The sequence below is a fragment of the Petromyzon marinus genome, chromosome 31, assembly GCF_048934315.1.
Source record: "Petromyzon marinus isolate PM22_M1 ecotype Great Lakes invasive population chromosome 31, UKy_Petmar_22M1.pri1.0, whole genome shotgun sequence".
NCBI classification, from domain to species: Eukaryota; Metazoa; Chordata; class Hyperoartia; order Petromyzontiformes; family Petromyzontidae; genus Petromyzon; species Petromyzon marinus.
The window spans coordinates 9,808,643-9,833,828 of record NC_133697.1 but is presented as its reverse complement, the minus strand read 5'-3'; the positions used below and the strand labels follow the sequence as shown (position 1 = coordinate 9,833,828).

Below are 25,186 nucleotides of genomic sequence, written 5' to 3'. Positions count from 1 at the left end.
GCCACTGGAGCTGCGCGCTTTTAAATCTCGAGTGAGAAACACATTTCACTAGAACTGCCTTACACGTGTTTAGTTTATTGTCCTTCCCCCGCACCTCCGATTCGCACGGGTGGCTATGTATGGTGCAAAATAAGTTCAACGTACGTGTACATACATAGGTATTGTACGTTTTTGCCAAATATCGAGATAGTGTGATTATTATTTGCTCATTAACAAATAAATGTAGTGGTGCACAAGCACAAATTAATAGGAAAACATCCTACACATTCGTCAATTAATAGTGGCCTTAAAATAAAGGGAAAAAACATCATAGGTGACGTTTCGTGCAATGATCCTTCCTCACAGCACACGGAGAGGACAGAGAGGTAGACTGGATTTTTTAAGGTATTTTTTTCTATATATGAAACACATTTACGAACTAACAAACACCACAATTAAAGTTGTAAACGAACAGCTATTCGTCCATAAAGCAGCTTGTGCGCTAGAAGCGTTAGAGATCGCCATGTCTCTCACTCTATAACGCCAGCCCAAGCCTCCCGTAAATCACGTGATTTAGCTGTGGTCACCCCCACTCTGCATGCCTCGAGAGCTCCCTTGAGTGGGAGGTTCTTCCGCCAGCGGTGGCGTGAGCGAGCAATTTGCAGGGGCTGCGCCTCTATCGTTAACACAAATTAAGAGAGCCATGGTCACGGTTGTTTAATTGCGCAGCTAGATGAATGAGTAAACGATGGGGGGGGGGGGGGGGGGGTACGATGCACACGAGCAGCATCCTTGGGCAATCAACGGCTGGATGAGGGCCTCCCCGTGCCCTATCGCTGGTCAGTGCGGGTTAGTAAAGCCGATGGGTGGGCCGGGATCGATTGAAACATCACTCGCCGTGGCCGGGAATCAAACTCATGGTGGCCGGCTTCAGAGAGCAGCGCGTTAACCGCCGTGCCACCCAATGATTATTTTTGAAACTGTTGCCAAGCAAGTAAATTGAAGTTGCAGCGATGTGTAATTAGCAGATATTTTTTTCTGAAAACTGTCAGCCATGGAAACGGACCGCATCTTGAGGGGACGTTATAATCAGCGCACATTAGCAAACGGAGCGATGAAAATTAGTTGACGTGCAGGTGCTCGACGGAGCATCATTACATCGGAGGATCGGTAGAGTTGGTGGCGGTCCTTCGTCCAGCAGTGGATTGACCATGGCGGATGACGTTTTGCGCAATTGCTGCGGAGCACGCCCGCGATCAATAGTGGCTTTTGCGTCCTGTAACGATTGCGAAAAAACAACGACAGGAGCGTGACCCTTCAACAGACCCAAAGCAGAGAGAGACATTGCCACACGAGTTGTACGCCCGACACGCGGTGACTGAGCGTGACGAATGTGTGTGACTGCACAGGCATCGCCAAGAAGTATTCGGAAATCGGTCGCGGGTGACTCGGCTATTTTTGCACGCATTGCTGAGATCCCGCGTCCGATTCCGACAGCGAGTCGACGGTAAAAGCTCACCATGACTGCTGCACGCGCGCGCACAAAAAAATAAACATCGCATTCGGTTATCTGCTTCCATGTGGTTGAATCACCAGCTCCGAGAGTTAAAATATCGGCCGGACTGTCAGGCCGGGTGGTAAAGTGCTACCCCCACCTACTTGTGTGGATAATAGAGTCACTTCAAGGGATCTCAGACGTAGTTCTGCGATATCAACTTTCGCGGGCCGTTTTCTAACATGGGTCTGATGCAGCGCTCCACGAGAGTAACAAATGGCCTGGTCGTCTCGTGTCACGTTGACAAACCATACTCCGCGCGGCACAGGGAGGGACCAGGGTTGGGGGGGGGGTTCCACTGTAGAAGCCGAGCCGTGCCGCGCCGCTGATGTCACACAGACACCAACGAATCGATATTTAAAAGGTAGTAGTCTCGTGCGTGTGTACGTGTCTCACACGGTACTCGCCTCCAACACTACCGTATCGATTGGTTGGCCAAAACACAATTTACAATCGGGGATGTTAACAGAAATACGTGTATTATATTTAAAACATGTTTTTAAGTGTAATTACAATTGAATACAATTATTTCTCCTCGATTGCTGTAGCTAAAACCCACTGAGAGAGAAACGATTATCAACCACAGTGGCTGATGGTACCCCATTATTTAACAATTTTACAAATAAAACGTAACCCTATTCAGTTGATTTGAATTGTGATTTGTTCATTATTGCACAATACGAGTTGCAGTGATTTTCTAATGCTGTGTCTTGTTTTTTTTCAAGTTTTAAAGTATAAGTCCATGCGAAACTGTTGGTATCCTTTCCCCCCACTGAGTGAGTGGTACGTTCCGAACAACCCAAATGCTACGGTGAGCAATGTGGATGAAAGCAGGTGCCGGTAACCGGATTTATTATGACAGATGTTAAGTTTGCATCATCGGACTGACGTACATCAGAACCAGAATATTAATTTATACTCGAGGGATCCGATGAGCTATAAAGCTATTTTTCACAGATGTCCAGTAGGGTCACGGGGTAAGAATGTTACAACAAACAGTACAAACAAATCAGCCAAACACATTTCTATTTCTAAATGTAGTTTCGTGCGCGTGCGCGTGTGTTTACAATCGGGGATTGCCAAAAAGTGCCCGTTTTACATACCGGTTTTTATTCTTGCCGCATTTTCAATGACCATCATCAGCAAAGCGCAAGAACAGTCAGTCCCATCGCTTGAAGGTTGTATTTGGCCCAGCCAGTTTTTTGCTCGACACGGACTAACACACGCGGCAATGTCGCGATGCTCCGTCAAGATCAAGTGTGCCACCGTATCGATTGAAGACCACATTTGTTCAGAAGAGGATGGAGTGTATTCGAAACATGTTGTATAATGACAGGCCATCAGGCAGTGATTGTACATTTCGTTTTGAGTTTTCGAATTGTTACATTGAATGAAATAATTTTATGCATACCGTTACAACATAGATCACACACACCACCCCATCGCATTAACATTTACGCATGAACAACCCCCCGCCCAGGCTAGTATATATATGAAAGTTAGTAATTTTGTGCGTGTGTTCACAATCGGGGATGGCCAGAAAGTGCCTGTTTTATCCACCGGTTCTTTTTTTTAAGTTCCAGCGATTGATTCGAAATGCCTCCATGTTACAAAGGGCATATGAGTATTGCGCAATGTTGATACATCAGTGATTTTGTTCCACAACATTAATGGTTGACACATCATCAATGTGTCTCTTATATAACTATATCCGATTTATCACCGATGTGACTTTACTTTGACGAGACACTTCTTATTATTTTATCCAAATACCCTCAACATTTACTGTATACAGCTCAGATATAGCGCGTGGTGAGGGTATGCGACCCTCTCAACCCCTCATCAGTACTCTTTGGTTCTTTCGGTAAAGTCACGTAGTTAGAAATAAAATAAAACAAATCACCCCGCCTTATTGCAGACCAATTCAGACACTTGCTGGTCACCCCGTGCCCCTTATAAATCCTCAACGTTCATCCTAGAAAGTCCCATCACAAGGGAGAAACACAAACAAATAGACACAACATTGCTATTACTCAATTTCCTTGTGCAATAATACGGGTAAACCGTATGGATTGACATGGTATGGGTATGTGACAATATTACAAATCACACTAAACAGCACATTATGTACTGTACACAACTCAGATATGGTACATGGTGAGGGGAATGTAACAACATTACAAACACGTGTACTATATCTGAGCTGTACACAGTACAGAGTGTGATGTTTGATGTTATGAACAACCTCTTCCCTTGGGTCTGGGTACCCCCCCCCCCGCCAAAATAGTTATTATATAAGACACACAAAGAAAAAGATCCCCCGTATAGCCTTAACAGACTGTAGGGACAAGTGCTGTGAGCAAGCGCCTATGATGGTCGGCACGGCACCCGAGGGGGTGGGTGACCAGCACCACACCTGGCCGTCTTTGTCTCCCTCGTGGCGATGTTTACACACCGCATTAGGTCATCATTTTAGGCTGAGTAGACCTAGGGGAGGCCCTGGAGCGGATCAGATTATAGTCACTGGGGTTGGGTGTGAGGTGGAATCGAACTCGGGTCGCCGGGTTCGTAGCGCTAACGGCTGCACCACCGCTCCTAACACACACACCAATACAGCCGCCATTCAACACTCAGTGACAGTGGACGTTATCACGTCGCCTGTGCCAGGCTAGGTGCACTTTGACGCTATCACGTGAAGTGTCGAAGGCTCGCTCGCTGACAGGAGGAGATCTCGGGACAGACCCAGCAGGTGCCATGGGTTGGCCGACTGAGATGACCGGCAGATGCACCACTAGCTGTACCCCAATACTGTGCCAGGCTAGGTGCAGGAGGTATCGGGACAGACCCAGCAGGTATCATGGGTTAGCTGACTGATGTGACCGGCAGATGCACCACCAGCTGTACCCCAATATTGTGCCAGGCTAGGTGCAGGAGGTATCGGGACAGACCCAGCAGGTATCATGGGTTGGCCTAATCAGATGACCGGCAGATGCACCACAAGCTGTACCCCCTTACTGTGCCAACTTGCTGCAGTTTTTCCGCCCGGCTCTCCGCTCGTGAGTATAAAATGTCACGAGAAGGCAATAGTGTCGCAATGTTACGATTCATGTGAACCACGACTTACACGTGTAATGCATTTCATTGTCCCTGTAACTAAACAAAAATAGGGAGGGTGGAACTTATAGCGCTACAGGATTCGATGAATTCGGGTTTGGCTTGGTGGAAAATTCCACCCGGGTGGAACCCGAGCCCTAGCGGGGCGAGGCTGACAAGCGCACACGTACAACATATTCAGATGACGTCTATAGACCACGGGTCCCCTAAGCCTCCGTTACCTCCACCACCCCCGCCCCACAGGTTACTGAATATACAATACACACAGAGAGATCGCATGTCCATACCGCTAACCAATGGTGTGTGTGTGTCAATTTCCCAGCGGTAACGTGATCGCCGCTCGTTGCAGAGGTTCGCGGTTCGATTCCGGCAGGCCGCCCTGGTTATAGCCGGGGCGCCGCGGTGGAGAGATGTTAACTACCTTGCCTGGTATACAGGAGGTTCGCGGGTTCGATCCCGAACCTGACGCCTGTTGTATATTTGGAGTTTGCACGCTCTCTCTCTCTCCGTGGTCGCGTGGATTTTTCTCCGGGTCCTCCGGTGTTTCACCTCCACCTTTAGAAACGCGCGTTTAGAGTATTTGGCTGCTATCAATGTACACATGATAAGCCGCTTCAGGTCGCCTCTACCAGGTAAAGGCCCACCGAGCTATAAATAGCTCCGTTCCGTCTGATTCGCAGCCATTCGAAACGAGTAGGCCTTTAAGTGCTCACGTCATGGTCCAAATTTGACAAATTAAAAAAAATGACACGAGAAATTACAGCACCGTACTCTGATCGGATCACATACATAGCAACATCGCCCCCCCTACTGTGAACCTACACACAGCGCCTTCGTGTTAGCCTTGTTGCGCTATAAGAATGGGGCGAACACAACATGTACTGACTTACTCGTTTAGTATTCTAAGTTGAGGCGTCTTATTTCACGTTGCGTATGAGTGTGCGGGTTCACGTTCCCCGCCAACATTCGAATGTTCTCGCGGTCCCGGGCGCTCCAGACCTCAGTGTGAAGAGCCCCACAAAGTTCTTTGAGGCCGTCCATAAATGACGTCACGCACCTGGAGGGGGGAGGGGGCAGACATTTGTGACGATGTGTGACGAGCGCAACTTTTAATAAATATAGACAACACGTTCTTCTTAATTAAATAGACTTTTAATAAATGTTTTCACCTACAACATCAGAGTGCAGCGCCACATTAAATACGCACTACAATGACAATAGTTTAAAGAGATTTATATTTTTTGGGGGGGGGGGGGGCAGAGCTTTGTGACGTCATATTTGAGGGGGGGTCTGACGTTTTGGACGCCGTGTGACGATGAGGGGGGGGATTAAAAATCGTCCAAAATCGCGTGACGTCATTTATAGACGGCCCCTTTTGCCGTTCCACTGTTGCACAAGGGCCTTGTCAGCGGGTTTTTTTTTTGTTTGGCCATACCTCACCACGATGGTCAGTGCCAATTGGTGGAACTTGCTGAACCCGCCCATGCTGGACATCGGTGGAAATTTGCTTCAAAGCTCATCGGATAACTCCTCCTGCAGTCTCAATAAAGGTTCTGATGATTCTGAAAGCGGTGGGGAAAGAGGCGGGAGCATAGAAGCACAGTGCAACTGTGGATGTTTGCTGCATTGTCCACTTCGTAGGCACCACCGCAGGTCCTCTGACGATCACGCCCCACGCAGCCATGTCCAGGCTCAAACTCCGCTGAGCTACCGAGGTCAGACGAGATGGGCGCATTGCGCATGGTGTAACAGCCGAGTGGCGGTGGTGGTGGTGGTCTGTAATTACCAAGCACTGTGGAGGCTGCTAGCAGCGAGTGTTTGTGAATCACCGCACTTCTCTCTCTCTCTCTAGCGTATGGCAAGGATGTGTAAATCACACGTCCCAGTTTAAGTGTTGTGAGCCGTTCGATAGCTTCAGGAGTAGCGCGACAAATACTGCTCAGTCCGCCGGAGAGCGGCCGTAGGATGCAGTTAATAATAAAGGTTTTTGGGTTAAATCGCCTAAGTATAAATGCGTCGTAACAGTCCACCACCCGACACAGCCAATTAGTAAAGGATTTGTGACGTCAACAAAACGACAGTTACTCAATTTTGATTTAAAGCTTTCGTTACTGCAGGGATTCATATTCTTGGTTCTTTCGGTAAAGTCACGTAGAAGGGAAACAATCAAATACTAAAAATATAAATATTATTTTATTGTTTCCCTTCTACGTGATTTTACCGAAAGAACCAAGAATATAAATAGTTACTACTTCAGCCCACCGGCGTTTTGGAGAGTAAATCCACAACATTTACAATTTTAATACGACGTTTCGCTGGTAATTACATCCAGCATCATCGGGCGATTTGCCAGAATAGCGTAGGATGCGGTTGTTCGCGACACGGTCCATTGTCTGGTCCGGGTGGCCGCAGTGGCACGGTGGGTTGCCTTTCATTCTCCACGTGCGGAGGTGGTGTGCGCAGCGACCTGTTGCTGTTCTGAAACAGTTGATGGAGCACCGTGGTTTTCGTGGCAGATCAACGCCGTGCGTAGCAATCGTGGGGTCGTCGATGAGGAGGCTTTTATTTGTAATGTCCACAGAACTCCACAGTGTTCGCCAGCGGTCTTCAATTGACCCCGCGCAACTCTCTGTCCCGTGAGCTTCGACGATGTCGCCGTACCTTGGCACGCCAAGAGAGGGCGGTACAGCTGCAACGTGGACTCCACCTCAGTTGCGTACAGGTTGGAACCACAAAGAGGACGAAGGCGAGCTGGCGCCGTATTCCTCTCCCCCAAGCTCTACGGTCCTTTATATATGAAGGTGTTATCGGCCAATTAATGCGTGTATTCATGTGGAGAGGAAACCGGGGCACCCAGTGAAAACCAGCGCGTGCGAGGGGGCAGCACTCTATCTCCGGACCAATGGAAACAGGTGGCAATTCGTCCACTTGCTTTCCTGCCTTGGCGAGTCAACGTAATGGCAGGCACCTCGACCCTCACGGGAAGGGAGTTTCTCAACCTTCGTGCGATGATCCACCAACGCTCGCTGCTGCCTCAACAGTGCCGGGTTGCAGGTGGCGGGCATCGCCACCATCGCGCCCGGCTTGAATGTTGACGACGACAACGACGACGGCGATGATTGATGGTGGTGGTGACATATTTAGTGAGAAAGACACGGCCACAAATAATCGAGACACGCTCGGATGTTGCTGCTCACCATTTAATAAAGCTCACCATCTCTATGTCCCCCCCCTCCCTCCACAACGTGGACAGCACTCGCTCCGTAAACATCTCCCCCTGGGGGGGGGGGGGTTCCAATGAGTACAGAGCGGGATAGTCCGGCCACGACTCATAGCTCCAAGCGGGGCTGCTCCCTCATATTGACTCCACGTGGCTTTCTTCCGGCTGTGGATTTCACAAGAGGGTGGCTGGATAGCGATAGGCTAGGGCTGCCAATTTAGGTGGTTTTATATCCTCATGCATAATCGCACGCGCGAAACACGACGACGCAACACGATCATCGGTTAAACCAAAAATTCGCCAACATCACGGTGACCAACGCAGTGAAGTATGGTGCGAACAGTGATCAACACGGCGTGGCGAGGCCTTCGTCCAGAAGTGGACCGACATCAATCGGGCTGTGCGTTTGTTTTTAATAAAATATATATTCCGTGTGGGTTGAGTTATCACGTGAACAGTCGATCGCGTCGGAACGAACCCGGTGGGGTGTTTGAACTTTGTTGAGTAGCCATTCGGAACACTGGTTACTAAAAAAAAATCATTAACTGGCTTCGACTATTGATTCCGTGAATTTTTGCAACCGACCATGTATTCCGGAAACGATCTCGAGCGATCGATGTATAACCGATTAACAACAGAATTTGATCGACACATGAATCGCACGGTTGCTATCGAGTGATGCGTCAGTGCTGGACTTGTCACCCAGACTCGGTTCCCCCCGGCAGCATGGCCAGGCAAAGGCGCAGCCCTGCAATGACTCGCTCACTCCACTGCTGGCGGAAGAGACCTCGACTTAAGAGGGAGCTCTGGAGAGAGAGAGACCCTCAAAGAGAGTTCCTGCAAACGGGAAATTTCAAATACTGGGCCGGCCATCTCGGAATAAGTGGGCAGCACCCACACGCGACGCGCTGGTCGAATTTGGCGATTGGCGAATACGTTCAATGCCAAGGCGTCATCAGGTGCAGGAGGCTGTGCACGGGAGAGGGCCGGAGCCAGCGGGTTGTCGTGATGCCGGCAGCCCGTCCGCCGCCTGTGATTCATGAACATGGAAACCCAGAGGTGTGGAGGGTGCAAGTTGGGTTTTACTGGCCTCAATGTGGAGCAATGAGTCGTGACTCAACGTTTATAGATTCTACAGCGTACCCTGCATGCAAGGCCACCTCCCCGTGCGAGTGAACCGTCAAGCCCTCTCACGTGCTCGGGATGGTTTGCCCGCATGGGGAGGTTGGACTAAGCTTGGCCTAAGAGGCCAGAAGCTGATTAAAGTGACATGAACGTCATGGATATTGTGTTTATGTCTGTATGTATGCGTGTGTGTGTACTATATATGTGCGTGTATGATATGATATCAGCACTTGCCCCAACCGCCTATATGTTTACACGGGGTATCTTTGTTGTTTTTATGTGTGTGCGTGCGAGAAATTGTGTGCGTGCACGTATATGTGTGAGAACACGTGTGTGTGTGCGCATGCGTGCATGCGCGTGGGAGGAAGGGTGCGTTCACACGCATCACACGTTCTCGTGCCAGCAGATCTTGTCGACTCTCGAAGCGAACGCTGGCTCCGCGCCTCTCGTGGAGACCATCTTCAACTTCTTAATTCTTTCCCTTGTCCCCCTTTTCCTTTTGAGGCTTCTTGCTTTCTGAGCTCTTGGGCACTTCGTGCTTGTTGCTCTCGGAACTCTGCGGCTCTTCGTCGTCGACGGGCAGGAAGAGGTCCAGGGGAATCGTCGGCAGGTACAAGATCAGAGGATTACCCACGGCCGTTTGGATTTTTCCTGGAAAAAAAAAACAAACAAAAAAGGGGTGGAACGCATTTGTAATGAGTTGATCCTACTACGGTCCTTCGCACCATGTACTCGAGTAACGATCACGTACCTGTCAACCCCTTATCAGTGTCCTACATTATTACATACCAATTCTAGACCTTATTGGTGACCCCTCGTGCCCCTTATAAATCTCAACGTTCATCTTACAAAGTCCCATCATAAGAGAGAAACACAAACAAATAGACAAAAACTAGTTTTGCCCGTATTGAAACGGCTGTACGCCGTATGGACCTGAAAACTCAATGTCCCTGTACAAGAATACGGGGTAAACCGTATGGGTTGACACGGAATGCGATCGTGTTGTTGTATCCACGTGTTAATTGTCCACAGCGTAATTTGCGTCAAGGGCGCCTCCAAATGCTGCAGTATTTGTAGACCGCACAGGAATCGTACGGAGGCGCCTGAAACCACAAGACGATTTCCCAAGATCTGTGATCCTATATTGGGATGTTTGGCAAACTCGTTGCATAAGAGTCCGCTCAGAACTTATTTTGACCGGGATTGAAGCGGGGATCTGTGTATGGCATTGAATTTCATCCATGCGCATCCTGAGATTTGATATAAACTAAAACAGTAACCGCGTGGTTGAGTGTGTGTAACTTTTGTGTGAGTTGTGAGTGGTGTGTTTGTCGTGCGTGTGTGAGTCAGTGAGGTTTTAGTGGTGTGGTCAAGTGAGCGGTGGCTGTCTCGAAAGCAGTATCAAACTGAGTGACGAGTGTCTGGTGGTGAGGTCAGGTGAGAGATGACTGAGGAGTGTCAGTGGCGAGTGATGAGGATCATATTGCGTGCTGCGCCACCCCTTCTTGTAGGAGGGGCTGCCCCATAAGTTGTTATATGCACGCGTAACTTGACTCTGCATAGGTCACAAACCAAATGTCCAGGTCAATCGCTACGTGCGTACGTGTGGAGCTAGTGGAACAGAGATTGGCGCGCTGTACTATCAGCCGGGTCATCTGAGTGCGATTCCCAGCCACGGCTTAACATCGGTGGCGAATCGATATCTGAATATGTCCTGGGTTCCCCCTTCCACCAACTCGCACTGCCCAGCGTGGTGAAGTATGGTCAAACAAGCTACATGACAAACAGCGTGGAGAGGAGGCCTTTGTCCAGCAGCGGAATGTCAAAAGCCTCTACATTTATATTATTACTAGCTGTACTACCCGGCTTCGCCCGGGACTTGGATTCACCACACCCGGCCGCCTTTGTCTCCCCAGTGGCAATGTTCACACACCACAGCAGTTACTCGTTTGAGACTGAGTCGACCTAGGGGAGGTCCAGAAGCGGTTGAAATAATCGTCACCGGTGGTGGCCGTGAGCGGGAATCGAACTCCGGTCGCCGGGTTCGTAGCACGACGCGCTAACCACTACACTACAATGCGTTACGCTTCCACGTGCGCGGGTCACGTGACAGATGTGACGACACAGCTCACTTGCCGTGCAAAAAATAAATGCATTATTGAGCTCCCCCCCCCCCCCCAAAAAAAAACAGTGTATTTTTTTATAATTTTTGCATGGTGTACAGTCTGCAAAGTACCTACATGGCAAATTTCCAGTTTGTTGCATGTCGGGAAGTAGGCTAAACATTTTGAACAGACACACATATTCACAACTTTGCCTTCTATATATATGGAGATTATATATATGGAGATTGGCGAATATTTGAACTGGTTCTGGGCTTCCCCTAGGTTGACTCAGGCTTACATTCGTACTTGTTAGTGTGTGCAAACATCAGCGCTGGGGAATTAAGTCTAATGAGCATCTTTACTTCAACAGGCGATTGAATCGTCTGCAAGCGATAGCTCCCTATCCTACAGAGGAGAGTGTTAAACGATGCAATGCGTGTGTTGAGACTGGTGGGAATAAAATGTTGAATTTTCTGTAAATTATCACTATTTTAGTGGTGTACCTCCTAAAAATGGATCACCCTGTATTTAGTTGACGATGATTATGATGATACCACAATCCACGGTGAAGACAACATCTATAACACGATGCAGAGCTTCTTGCGAGACGACGATGATGCCATCTGCCCCTTTCTGTATGGGGGATCGAGCATTGCTTCCTCGCACGCGCCGGTTATCTCGCCCCGCGCGTATAATAAACAACTCATCATTCATTGGCTGAACACGTCTTCGTACATTTGCACCCCCCGTGCGCTGCTGGTTGCGATGCGTTGTGAGCTGCTGCTGTTTGCATGAACGCAGCTATATATTTTAAATCGCTCATCCAGCAGTGGACGAATACAAACGGCTGTGCGCGATGAGGACACGAAGACGATGATGGTGTACGTTGTAAATAATCGTGCTCTGCGGTGAAGCCTCACCACTGGACCCGGGCAGAGGAGCAGACGACACCAACGCCGTGGCGAGGACGACCACGAGCAGTAGACGCAGAGTCACGGACGTGCCCAGCAGCATGATGACGAATTATTTTCTTCTTGCCGTGCGTGCAGAGAGACGGAGTCGGGCGGGCGGGCGGGCCGGCGGGTGAAGCACGCGCAGCGAGCGAAAGAAAGCGGAGCAAGCAGAGCAAGCGAGCTGGCACCTGGAGTGGTGGAGTGTGGTGCTGCCCCTGCCTGCCCCTGTATTTATATCCGCAGCCCCTGGGCCGTGACAGGAGGGGAGGGATGTGCACCTCCATGTGCAGAGGTGGCAGGAGGGGTGTGGGTTGTGTGGATAAGTTGCTGGGGGTGGGGTGGGGGAGTGTGGTGGACATGAGCCTTGGATTGAAGATTGATGGATGGTGGTGATGGAGGGACGGTGGAGTTAGTGGATACGAATTAATCTGGCTTGGATGTGTTTGATGTTCCGTGTGTAAATATGTGAGCAGTGCCACGAGTGGTGTGCTTTGCGCAAAGCCACGCACCCGGATTTGTATATTTTTTTACAAACTGCCCACGGTGAGCCATAAGTTTCTATCGAATTTGTGAATTGTTTTATGATAATTGTGATTTCTTACTGGGGCCAGTTTGCCAACGTTTTTCATAAAGTAACGCTGACTGGAACGGTGGTCGTGAAAGTTTATTAACGCGGTGCGCTATGAACCCGGCCACCTGCACGGAGTTTGATTCCCTGCCACGGCTAACATCCGTGGCGAGGGATACAACACAGGGACATCCGTGGCGAGGGATACAACACAGGGACATCCGTGGCGAGGGATGTCCAAACCGCTTCTTTATGTGCTTCACCAGACCCACACTAAATGAGCGTGGGGAAGTATGGTAAAAAAACTTCGCACACGACCGATACTGGGTGGGGAGACTTGCTTACAGCAGTGGATTTAGGAATGGTTGCACATTAATTTTTTTTAAATGCAAATTCACGTGCTCTTAAATCATGTGTAGGCTTACATCATCATAGGCCTTTGTGTCTCGAGAGACAATTTTTTTGCGCCTTACGAGGTCAGCTGTAGGTTTCGCAGCACCTAGAATTACTTAGTAGGCCAATCCTTGAGTGGCAATCCTTGCCACAGCAATTGCAAGTGAATGCGGTGGCAGCTCCAGAGGTGTTTGTTGCTTTTTCTTTACGTCGCTCCCTCTTGGTCTGCCAAGTCAGTGTCTTTTCTCCTCGCCTCTCCTGAGGCCTGTTTTCACAGCCTGCTGCCAGCTGAGTACTGTTAGCGAGCACCTATTAAGGTCGACACAGGGCACGAGGTAGTGGTGTGGCCAGTACCACGCCCGAGGGTATTTTATCTTCGGCCAGTGCTCATGTCTACACACAGCACCAGGTGCTCATCCAAGGCTGAGTTGATGCCCAGGGGATGCCCAGTATATACGTTCAAGTTATCTCCACCAAAGTAATCCGTCGCCCGGAGTTGACTTTTGGGTTCGGAGAGTAGCGCGCTAATCACTGCTATATTGTGTTGTATATATGGACAAACTGGTCCCTGTCACAGCAATGTGGAATTTCCACCATTCAGTGCCGCATACGGAGACGAGTCTTTGTGCTTGAGAATAGATCTTGGCGACACCTTCATAATCATCATAATGAATACACTCCGGTATTCTTACAGCATAATGCTATTGCCGAAAAGCGCAATATTTCACAGATGGGTATAAAGTCTGCCAGTCGGGGTAGTTACTTTGACCTTGAGGTCACGGTCATGAGGTCATAACGGGCAATACCGCCGATGGCATCACACGTCGTCATCGCCTCCTTCCTTCCGCTACATCTCAAAGTTGTTACCAAGTCAACAACAGGCTCTTGCATTAATTCTTATCATCATCATCATCGCGACTACCATCTGGCCTTAAGTCTTCTCTTCCCGACTTCCGAGTGCCACACCAATGCCTGGCTCGGTAACCTGTCCTCCTCCACCCTGCTGCACACGTGTTCCAACCGACGCTTTACAATATCTATTAACCTTCTCATATTAACCACGTTCGTTTACACATCTCCGCGTGTGTTGACCCCCAACTCTACCACGGCACATTCCATGACACTGCTGCCTCCGCTTTTTCTATTTAGTTGGTTGTCCTTTCCCCCGCACTCTCCGATGAGCGCGGTTGGCTACGTACGGTGCGAAAGAAGTTCAACGTGCATGCGTCTCACATCTTCCGCACGCACCTCGTAATTGAAAAGACCACGAGATTGAATTTGATGTTGCGAGATGTCACGTGTTCCAACCAACGCGACTCGGCTTTACAATTAACATGCACACATCACTTCCCATGTTAACCACGTTCGATTACAAATTTACGCGTGTGTTGACCCTATCTCTACCACTTCATATTCCATTACATCTCTCATCCTCACGGCTATCTCTCATCCTCTTAACGCACCTTGCAGTTGAAAAGAGCTCAACGCTAACATTCGATGTTTTTGACATTTAAATCGCGTGACCGAGAGCGACCCACGACAGACACGTGGCCAAAAAAAAAAACCGTGACAAAAATCACGCACACGACGAGAGGTTGCTTTTAAATTTGTTTTTATTTTATTGCATTTCTACGTGCGCGCTAAGACACGATAAAGCACAGCAAGCCTCGTATAAGATGCACTCTCCCCCCCTGTGAAATCCACACTACCTGCTCTTCAAAATCCCATCGACAGAACTACCAGGGGCACGAATGTGATCGCTCGACTTGTCTCAGCCCAGGATCCTAGCTGCAACCGGGCACCTTAAACCCCGTGGGTGTCCAGAGCAACAACACAAAAAAACCAAAAGAAATTAAATCCACCTTTAGGTTGTAACAAAAAAAAAACCTCCAACAACTTTACTGATAACCGATGAAGTAGCTATCGAGCGTGCAGGCGGTGCAACTGCACCGGGGCTTACGAGGGTCGAATGGGGGGGGGGGGGGGGGGTGGGGCAAGCGCCGGGCTACGAAGGGAAAAGGGAGAAATTATTCTGCGCGGGGGCACTTTTATTCAGAATCACAATCTTTATCCTGGAGGAATCCGATGAGCTACTAAGCTCTTTTTCACGGATGTCCAGTAAGGAGGCGGGCCAGCGAGTTACATCAACAAACTTCGCACCAACAAAAAACGCCGATAGGAGTGCGAAATAAAATTTATTGCGTGGGAGGGGGGGGCATGGCAACCAAGCTACTCCATTAAGTGATAGCTTTTCTCTCGGTGGTAAATAAAAGCCACACTTTTGCTATCACCCATCCAATTCGGGACGTTTATCAATAAGTTTTACTTTCAGTGAAGCTCAAACAAAACATGGAGTTGGCGCGGCTGAAGTGTGGTCTGGAGTCGTGGCGAGAGAGAACCAATCGGGGCTCGGAGTCTCGGTGTCAGATTGGCGCGCGGGACGATTCCACCACGCGGCAGGGTCTGATGTCGGGACATCACGAATCACGGCAACAATCCACAGAGCCCATGGTGGAAGGGATAAATAGGATCAGAATCATGATGATGATGATGATGATCCAACGATCATTTTTGATGTTACGATGGCACAATCCATAGACCATTTGTGAAAGCAGTTGATGGTGGTGGTGATGATAATCGATAGATAATGTTAAATGTGATGATGATTGCACAATACTCGACCTTTGCAAAGGCTAACGACGTTGGAAATAAGCGATGATCATTTTGGAAAGGATGATGATGGTGATGATGATGGTGATTATGATAAATGAATGGTAGCCCATTCCGACAGCAAGTATATTTTGCAATAAACATGTGGATTTAAGGATGATTGAAGATGATGATTATTATCATGATGACAGGTTGGCTATTTTTTTTCTCATTGATTGATTGCGTGTTTAAATCCTGACCCATGAACATGTTGTGACGCATTAACGTCACTCCTGTGTTGTAACTGCATAATTTGTACGCGGTATTCATTGTACGTACATACATTTCCATTTGTGGCAATGCTTTGATGTTACATGCCCGCCGAGTCACCCTTGAAAAAGAGCTCCTTAGCTCAGTGGGAAATTAACTTCTCATGCCTGTGTGCTTTTAATTCAAATGCACTGGCGTTTTATTGTAACTTTCTCTCTCCAGAGCTCTCCGTTACCACCAACTCTTCCACCGCTCCCACACTCGTCCACCACCTCCTCCTCTCTGATGTCAAGGAGGCGATCCAGCGAAACAACAGCACGGGATGAGTCGCGGTTTGTCTACCGAGATCCGGGTGGGGTGAGCAGAGAGAGAGATTCGTTTCGCAAGGCGAAGTGAGCTAAGGATAGCGGCATTTGAACTCTAGGGACAACCGGATCTGGACACACAGCCAATACATAAATCGCTCACCGCACACAGCTCAATTATACTCTTTGGGAGATGGATGCGTGGGGGGGGGTGGAAGTTGTGGAGTGACAGTTACCTGACTAAGAGGCACCGGTGAAGGGTGATGGGGGGTGCAGAGGTCGGATCAGGAGACTCTGTGACCGAGGGGGCGGGTGGGGGGATGGGGTGGGGTGGTGGGGGCGGGTGAGGTGGAGGGGTAACCTCGTTTGACACGGGTTCGAGTCCACAGATCAGGTAACAATGCCTTCAAATAACAATGCCCTCTTTTATTCGTGGGTGTTTTCGTTATGAATAACGTATGAGTACTGCACGTGTGAAGCAATATCAATGATGTACATCTAATTATTCTTGTTGTTGTTGTTAAATATTAGATGTTTTTCAATTGCTACCTTCACTGATTACTGGAAATGTGTTACTACATGCTGTTAGCGTCACGCCACTGGGGTGCAACGAACGAGGACCCCGTTGCGTTGACTTCTTTGTTAAATATGCCTTCAAATAAATGAGTCTCCCCAACCTATGCTTCTCGCGACCCAGCAAAGTACGTGATTCCGAATCTGCCGGTGTACATCCATTCAAATGCGATTCAATTCGTTATGCACGTTACACGAGCCAGATGGTTGTGAAGCACAATCTTAAGCCACGTGGAGCAAAGACAAGGATCTCCCCCCGGCTCCTCCCCCCGCGTATAGCCTACATAGACTGTCAGGGACAAAGACAGCCAGCCGTGGGGCTGGCCACACCACCCCGTCTGTGCCGTGCTGCCCTTAATAGGTGCTCGTTAACCACACAAAGACAAAATCCCCCCGCATAGCCTTTAACAGGCTGTTGGGGCAAGTGATGTTCGCCAGCATCGATGAAGGCCGGCACGGCACACGACGGGGTGGGTGGCCAACACCACGCCCTCGTGGCGATGTGTACACACCACACCAGGTGCCCATTTAAGGCTGAGTCGACCTGGGGGAGGCCCAGGACCGGTTCGAAATTCGCCACTGTTGATCGTGACGATGAATTTAGCTCAGATTTGCCGGATGCGTAGTAGGCGCAGGTGCGATAACCACGACACACTCGACGTGGCTCACGTGGGAAGTGTTTCGCAATCATCAGGCGCGGTCAGCGTGTAACGACTTACTTAACCCGTATATGGAACGGAAGCAAACTAGTTGAGGATACGTTTGGGACACCGTGCTTTGGAACAACCTGTAGCACAGCAGAGGGAGGTGCAGTGATGTCCATTGTTGTACTGTACTTCTACGCCCTTACCCTCTTTGTCGAAGAATCTGCCCCACCTTCACCAACCCGCACCGACTGGCGTGGTGAAGTATGGTCAAATAACCCCCACGACCATCACGGCGTGGGGAGGCCCTCAATCCAGCAGTGCAGGCGTTAACAGCAACAGGTGCGTGTGATTATTGTTGTTTACAGTTGCCATGTTCATACCCTTCTCACCATCCTGATATGTGTTGTGAGTTCATATACACATTATAGGATTTTAAGAACATTCTAGCGAAAGAGTTGTATTAATAAGAAGCACGGATTGAAAAAAAGTTAGAGCAATTTTCAATTAACCGTGGTCAGTCTTCTGTATTCGTTCCTCACACTTTTTTTAGTGTCGCTATCGATAATTAATATTAATATTGGAATTTCGTCTTCCGAACCTCTCCTTCCGCCCTTTCAACTCAATTTATTGTTTATTTGTTACACGGAAAACTCCGTTCGGCCAGTTACTACTTACTCAGCTTAGTTTTCTGTGGCGTTGACCCGCAGCAGCCACTAACAGCGACATCGGCATCTTAACACATGGTTGGGCTTTCACGACCGATATCATCCATAAAACAGGCTTTCTTTTGGGTTAGATCGCGTAAATATATAAATGTGTCGTTAAACCCGCCACCACCCGACAGATTGTCAATGTTGTGGCTTGGCCCTCCGACACAAAAATGGTGTGTGCTGTACTTGTAACGAATTGGCACGTTCTGTTTATGTGACAACCCCCGTTACTAATTGGCTGTGTCGGGTGGTGGCGGGTTTAACGACACATATTTACGCGATCTAACCCAAAAAAACTGTATTATGGACATAGTCATTGTCGGGGTGTGCAGTACAGGAGCCCAGCCAGCAATCAGACAGGAAACTCGAGGCATAAAGAGTTGTATGACAAACATAAGTGCTGGTGATTCCATGGGGGGGGGGGGGGGGAATTCATGCAGCAGTTTTGCAAAGTCGACACCCAGCCTCGAAGGTCCCTATCTCCATCTCTCTCACAGTCTGATCGTTCACGCCATCTGGCGTTAGGTCTTCCCTTTGTTACGCATTCAACAGGTCCACCCCCAAAGGCCACTCTCATCGTCGCCGCCACCTGGCTTGAGGTATCTTCCATTTGGTAGCCAACATTCTGGGTGGTTATTCCAACTGCTGTGCCGGTCGCATGCCCTCCTCCATCCCGCGCACGTGTGCCAATCAGAAGCCCCTCCTCGTCCTGCTCACGTCTCGAATGCTCTCCTGCCAACGGTTTCTGCTGTATTATCAACCTTTTCCTACCATGAAATTCCTAGCGTCCTCTGCAAGCATCTGTGGTTTGAAAACAAGAGGCCTTTTCCTAGTAATCTTGATCAAACGCCTGCAGCTATCTGACCTGCATAATAACACAGACGTTGTTCCTGACTCACCCACCTCTTCGTACCAAAGCTGAACTCTCTCGAGTCTCTCGAAGTTACTCTCAGACTACCTATGCTGCACATTGCCCATGAATGCAACTGCTATTTTTGTTATGGAATGCTAAATTGAACGAATGGTCCTGATTAATCATTATAGTAATAGCAATTATCTGCACAGGAGCAGCCTCGCTGAGTTTCAAAATGTATTTTCAGGAGGGCCCTGCTGCATTCGGACGTTTGGCCAATTAAATGTTTTATTGTAAAATAGTATATTTCACTGATCTATTAGCTCTCTGTCAAAGGCGACCTGGCCATACGTGATGATAGCTCATCGAAATGGCTTATATCATCATCGTCACACGTGGGAATTGATAGCAGCAGGCAAATAATATAAACACACGTGTCTAAATGTGGAGGGCAAAACCGAAGGACCCAGAGACAAATCCTCATAACCACGGGGAAGGAGAACACGCGAAGTCCAAATATATGAGGCATCGTAAGGGTCCGGGATCGAACCTGTAACCTACTGCGTACCGGGCGAGGGATGTCGCATCTCGCCAGTGTTTGGCTTCGTTTGGTAGGAAACCAGAGAACTCGGAGACACACGGCACCTCGCAGCCCCACGCCTACAATATATAATAAGCATACAATTTGCATAGTAAATGAGAAATAATCGACTATTTAGACGCACGATTCGATGCATGCATCATGCGGATAAGAATATATTTTAAAAGTTTGATTAATTGTTGGTACATGCCCACCCTCACACACACCGGTGTCTCATCACGTTCCACTCTCTCCACTATCTCTCTCCTACCCCTTATCCAATTCCTCTCATCTCTCTCTTGTTATCTCTCATATTTTATCTCTATTCAATGTCCTATCTCTCTCTTAACTCACACCTCGCCTACCTCTTCACCGTCTCCGACCTCTTGTTTATATCTCTCCTATGCCTTGTGTAACATTGTGTTCTTATTGAATCACTGCAGTGTAAACATTTGATTGGGATGTGATTTTGAAGCTTTACATTAGTAAAATATCATGTTCTTCCATTCTCGTCGGTTAGCTCAGTAAATTCACGCGGCTAATTCGGGGAATAACCATGCAAAGAAGCACATGGGAGGGAGGGAGGGTTGATTTGGAGGGAAAAGCCACATATTTTAGGTCGGTTCCAAAAATTGTATAAACAACTAAAGTTCGAAAGAAGTAAGAATATGCTTTTACCCTTTCTGGCAATCAAACAGGAGGTGTTAAGACGTTCAAACACCAAATATACAACACCTATGCCAAGGCCTATCAAGTCTGCATTAACCACACGTACTTGTGGCAAAACATGCACACAAACAAAAAAATACTTTTGATTTAAAGCTTTCGTGATTGCAGGGATTCATATTCTTGGTTCTTTCGGTAAAGTCACGTAGAAGGGAAACAATAAAATAATAAAAATATAAAACAATAAAATTCTCGCGACGTTTCGACTGCAACACAAGCAATCATCATCAGGTGTGAAAACCACGGCAAGAAAATTAGAAAATGTTCTTGCTGTGGTTTTCACACCTGATGATGATTGTTTGTGTTGCAGTCGAAACGTCGTGAGAATTTTATTGTTTTATATTTTTATTATTTTATTGTTTCCTTCTACGTGACTTTACCGAAAGAACCAAGAATATTAAAAAAATTACTGTAAAAAAAGGGTCCCATAGAAACTAAAGTTCGAAAATGCCGCAGCCTCTCCCGTGTGCGATCCCGCGGCATGCCCGGCACTTTGTCTTTGCGCTGTTTTGTTGCAGAGCTCTTTAGTTTTAGACCTAATCAGTGGACCGCTGCTCCGTCAGCATGTTTGTATAACCGCTTGGAACGGACGAGCTAATTCGTCCGTTCCTAGTGGGTTCGATTGGGATTTCGTCCGCTCGTTTGCCCATTGAAATCTCAGCTGCGAGGCCGATGTGGCTGGCGACTCTCCGATTGAAGGCAAATTTGGACGGTTTTTTTGCTGCGTCGTGGCTGGGTGTGGAAAAAAAAGTGCCGAGCGGCCCTTTCTGCGTCAGCGACGATTCCCTTGGTGGACAAAATTCGGGAAAGTCCACATCGCCCCAGCACCAACCAGGAGAGGGGACTCGGCCAACCCGCAGATCTTTAACGACTGCTTCGTGACGTTTCTTATCAAGGCCCACCACCGCCTCATACTCACCACTTACAATGGGGCTCTTGTAATATTGCCAAATTCGAAAAAAATCTCTTCTCGTTATTTTATTTGCCGACCCCCCCTGCAATGGACTTATTTGCGCATAGGGTTTCCCCCAAATAATTGAGTCTGGCTGATATCTCTCTCTCTGTGCCTTATATTTCTCCTATAGTGTCTCTTTGCTATTTCTTATCTTTCTGCTATAACTTATCTCCATCCTATCTCGTATCTCTCTCTTTCTCATATCTTCCTCCTATCATATCTTTCTCTCCTCTCTCGTCTCTCCTATCCATCATCTCTCCTATCTCTTACCTCTATGCTATTGCTTATCTCTCTCCTATCTGTTATCTTTACTGTTTACCTGCCTTCTTGTTTAGTGGATCACTCGGGAGTGTGGTGGTAGACTGAGTGGTGGTAGACTGTGTGGTGGATGACTGTGTGGTGGATGACTTGATGGTGGATGACTGTGTGGTAGTAGACTGTGTGGTAGATGGCTTGGTGGTGGTAGACTGTGTGGTGGATGACTGTGTGGTGGATGACTGTGTGGTGGATGACCCCTTCTTGGGAGGCACAGTGGTGGTAGACTGCGTGGTGGATGGCTGGGTGGTGGATGGCTGGGTGGTGGATGACTGTGTGGTGGATGACTGTGTGGTGGTAGACTGTGTGGTGGATGGCTGGGTGGTGGATGACTGCGTGGTGGATGACTGTGTGGTGGATGACTGCGTGGTGGATGGCTGGGTGGTGGATGACCCCTTCTTGGGAGGCACAGTGGTGGTAGACTGAGTGGTGGATGGCTGCGTGGAGGATGGCTGTGTGGTGGTAGACTGTGTGGTGGATGGCTGGGTGGTAGATGACTGCGTGGTGGATGACTGTGTGGTGGATGACAGTGTGGTGGATGACTGAGTGGTGGATGACTGCGTGGTGGATGACTGTGTGGTGGATGACCCCTTCTTGGGAGGCACAGTGGTGGTAGACTGAGTGGAGGATGGCTGGGTGGTGGTAGACTGCGTTGTGGATGGCTGTGTGGTGGATGACTGTGTGGTGGATGACTGTGTTGTGGATGGCTGTGTGGTGGATGACTGCGTGGTGGATGACTGTGTGGTGGATGACCCCTTCTTGGGAGGCACAGTGGTGGTAGACTGAGTGGAGGATGGCTGGGTGGTGGTAGACTGCGTTGTGGATGGCTGTGTGGTGGATGACTGTGTGGTGGATGGCTGGGTGGTAGATGACTGCGTGGTGGATGACTGTGTGGTGGATGACCCCTTCTTGGGAGGCACAGTGGTGGTAGACTGAGTGGAGGATGGCTGCGTGGTGGTAGACTGTGTGGTGGATGACTGTGTGGTGGATGGCTGTGTGGTGGATGACTGTGTGGTGGATGGCTGGGTGGTGGAAGACTGCGTGGTGGATGACTGGGTCGTGGTAGACTGTGTGGTGGATGACCCCTTCTTGGGAGGCACAGTGGTGGTAGACTGTGTGGTGGATGGCTGGGTGGTGGATGATTGCGTGGTGGATGGCTGGGTGGTGGTAGACTGTGTGGTGGATGACTGAGTGGTGGATGACTGAGCGGTGGATGACTGTGTGGTGGATGGCTTGGTGGTGGATGACTGTGTGGTGGATGACGCCTTCTTGGGTGACTTCTCTTTGGCTGACCCTTTCTGGGATAGCTCAGTCGTTGTCGTCTCAGTTGTGGGTGGCTCCACTTTAGGTGGCTCCACTTTAGGTGGCTCCACTTTAGGTGGCTCCTCTGTGAGTGGCACAGCTATAGGTTGTTTATCTTTGGCTGGCTCTTTCTTGGGTTTCTCTGTTATTGTAAGTGGAATAGTGGGTGGCTCCTCTTTTGGAGGCTCAATGGGTGGCTCAGCCTTGGGTGGCTCAGCCGTGGGTGGCTCAGCCTTGGGCGGCTCCTCCTTGGGTGGCTCAGCCTTGGGTGGCTCAGCCTTGGTTGGTTCCTCCTTGGGTGACTCAGCCTTGGGTGGCTCCTCCTTGGGTGGCTCAGCCTTGGGTGACTCAGCCTTGGGTGGCTTCTCTTTGGGTGACTCAGCCTTGGGTGGCTCAGCCTTGGGTGGCTCCTCCTTGGGTGACTCAGCCGTGGGTGGCTCCTCCTTGGGTGGCTCAGCCTTGGGTGGCTCCCCCTTGGGTGACTCAGCCGTGGGTGACTCAGCCTTGGGTGGCTTCTCTTTGGGTGACTCAGCCTTGGTTGGTTCCTCCTTGGGTGACTCAGCCTTGGGTGGCTCCTCCTTGGGTGGCTCAGCCTTGGGTGACTCAGCCTTGGGTGGCTTCTCTTTGGGTGACTCAGCCTTGGGTGGCTCAGCCTTGGGTGGCTCCTCCTTGGGTGACTCAGCCGTGGGTGGCTCCTCCTTGGGTGGCTCAGCCTTGGGTGGCTCCCCCTTGGGTGACTCAGCCGTGGGTGACTCAGCCTTGGGTGGCTTCTCTTTGGGTGACTCAGCCTTGGGTGGCTCAGCCTTAGGTGGCTCCTCTTTGGGTGACTCAGCCTTGGGTGACTCAGCCTTGGGTGGCTCCTCTTTGGGTGACTCAGCCTTGGGTGGCTCAGCCTTGGGTGGCTCAGCCTTGGGTGACTCAGCCTTGGGTGGCTTCTCTTTGGGTGACTCAGCCTTGGGTGGCTCAGCCTTGGGTGGCTCCTCTTTGGGTGACTCAGCCTTGGGTGGCTCAGCCTTGGGTGGCTCCTCTTTGGGTGACTCAGCCGTGGGTGGCTCCTCCTTGGGTGACTCAGCCTTGGGTGGCTTCTCTTTGGGTGACTCAGCCTTGGGTGGCTCAGCCTTGGGTGGCTCAGCCTTGGGTGGCTCAGCCTTGGGTGGCTCCTCTTTGGGTGACTCAGCCGTGGGTGGCTCCTCCTTGGGTGGCTCAGCCTTGGGTGGCTCCCCCTTGGGTGACTCAGCCGTGGGTGACTCAGCCTTGGGTGGCTTCTCTTTGGGTGACTCAGCCTTGGGTGGCTCAGCCTTGGGTGGCTCCTCCTTGGGTGACTCAGCCTTGGGTGACTCAGCCTTGGGTGGCTCAGCCTTGGGTGGCTCAGCCTTGGTTGGTTCCTCCTTGGGTGACTCAGCCTTGGGTGGCTCCTCCTTGGGTGGCTCCTCCTTGGGTCGCTCACCGTGCGGGACACCCTTGCCCGGTGCGACCCTCGTCAGCGCCCCCGTGGTGGGGGTGGTGGTCGGCGGCTCGGTAGGTGGCCGTGGGACCACAGGCTCGGGGAGGGACGGGTCGTAGCTGAGCATCTTGAACCACTCCGGACTCGGTGTCTTGACCGTGGTCGTCGCCAGCTGACCTGAACCCGGGCAAGTCCAGGCGGAGAGAGAGAGAGACGGAGCGGGGGGGGGAGAGACCGCATGAGCTCCGCGTCCGTCGCTAACGGCCAACGCTGAGCAACCCAATTGCTCTCTGATTGCCGCCTTCGGGCGTGAGAATTGGTCTTCAACTTTTACCGGTCAGCTGTGAACAAGTCTACGGTAGTAGGAGCAGTTGGACGCGTTAAACGATTGTAGAATACCACGTCTATGGATGGGTCGGGTGGAGGAGGGGGATTGCGACGTACAATGTTGACAGATAATTACGTGGCCTTACCCAATCATTAATTATGAATCATACCATTGGCCGATAAACCTTCGTGTTAAGTGAATCAATCAATCAAAGAGTGAGTCAATGTGTCAATTAATAGTGCCATTGACATCTGGCAATGCAGTAATCATAATACATCGAATTATAAAGCACTTTTCATCAAGGACGTCAAAGCTATGTACACGACACAGCAGAAGACACTCAGCGTAAAAATAATAGTATAAATACATTTTTAAAAACATTTGCTAAATTTAGAAAAAAAAATAATAAGCGAAGGCGTATAAATAGGTTTAAGGCGCGTTTTTAAAATGTCCACAGACTCAGAGATCTTGATGTCTCGTGGAAGAGCGTTCCATTGCCTGGGGGCTACACGGGAAA

At 49.6% G+C, this 25,186-nt stretch overlaps 1 protein-coding gene and 1 long non-coding RNA gene across 2 annotated transcripts; both read right to left on the bottom strand.

Moving 5' to 3' along the window:
- Nucleotides 1-7,830: 7,830 nt before the first annotated feature.
- Nucleotides 7,831-12,344, bottom strand: LOC142929576 (uncharacterized). Its single transcript, XR_012945726.1, has 2 exons — nucleotides 12,019-12,344; nucleotides 7,831-9,644 (listed from the first exon to the last, which is right to left on the bottom strand). It is a non-coding gene; the product is annotated as an uncharacterized LOC142929576 (long non-coding RNA).
- A 4,297-nt stretch (nucleotides 12,345-16,641) lies between these two features.
- Nucleotides 16,642-24,510, bottom strand: LOC116947651 (uncharacterized). Its single transcript, XM_032963626.2, has one exon. It carries the CDS (start codon nucleotides 24,466-24,468, stop codon nucleotides 21,589-21,591), a length of 2,880 nt encoding a protein of 959 aa, XP_032819517.2. The 5' UTR covers nucleotides 24,469-24,510; the 3' UTR covers nucleotides 16,642-21,588.
- Between the last annotated feature and the right edge of the window lie 676 nt (nucleotides 24,511-25,186).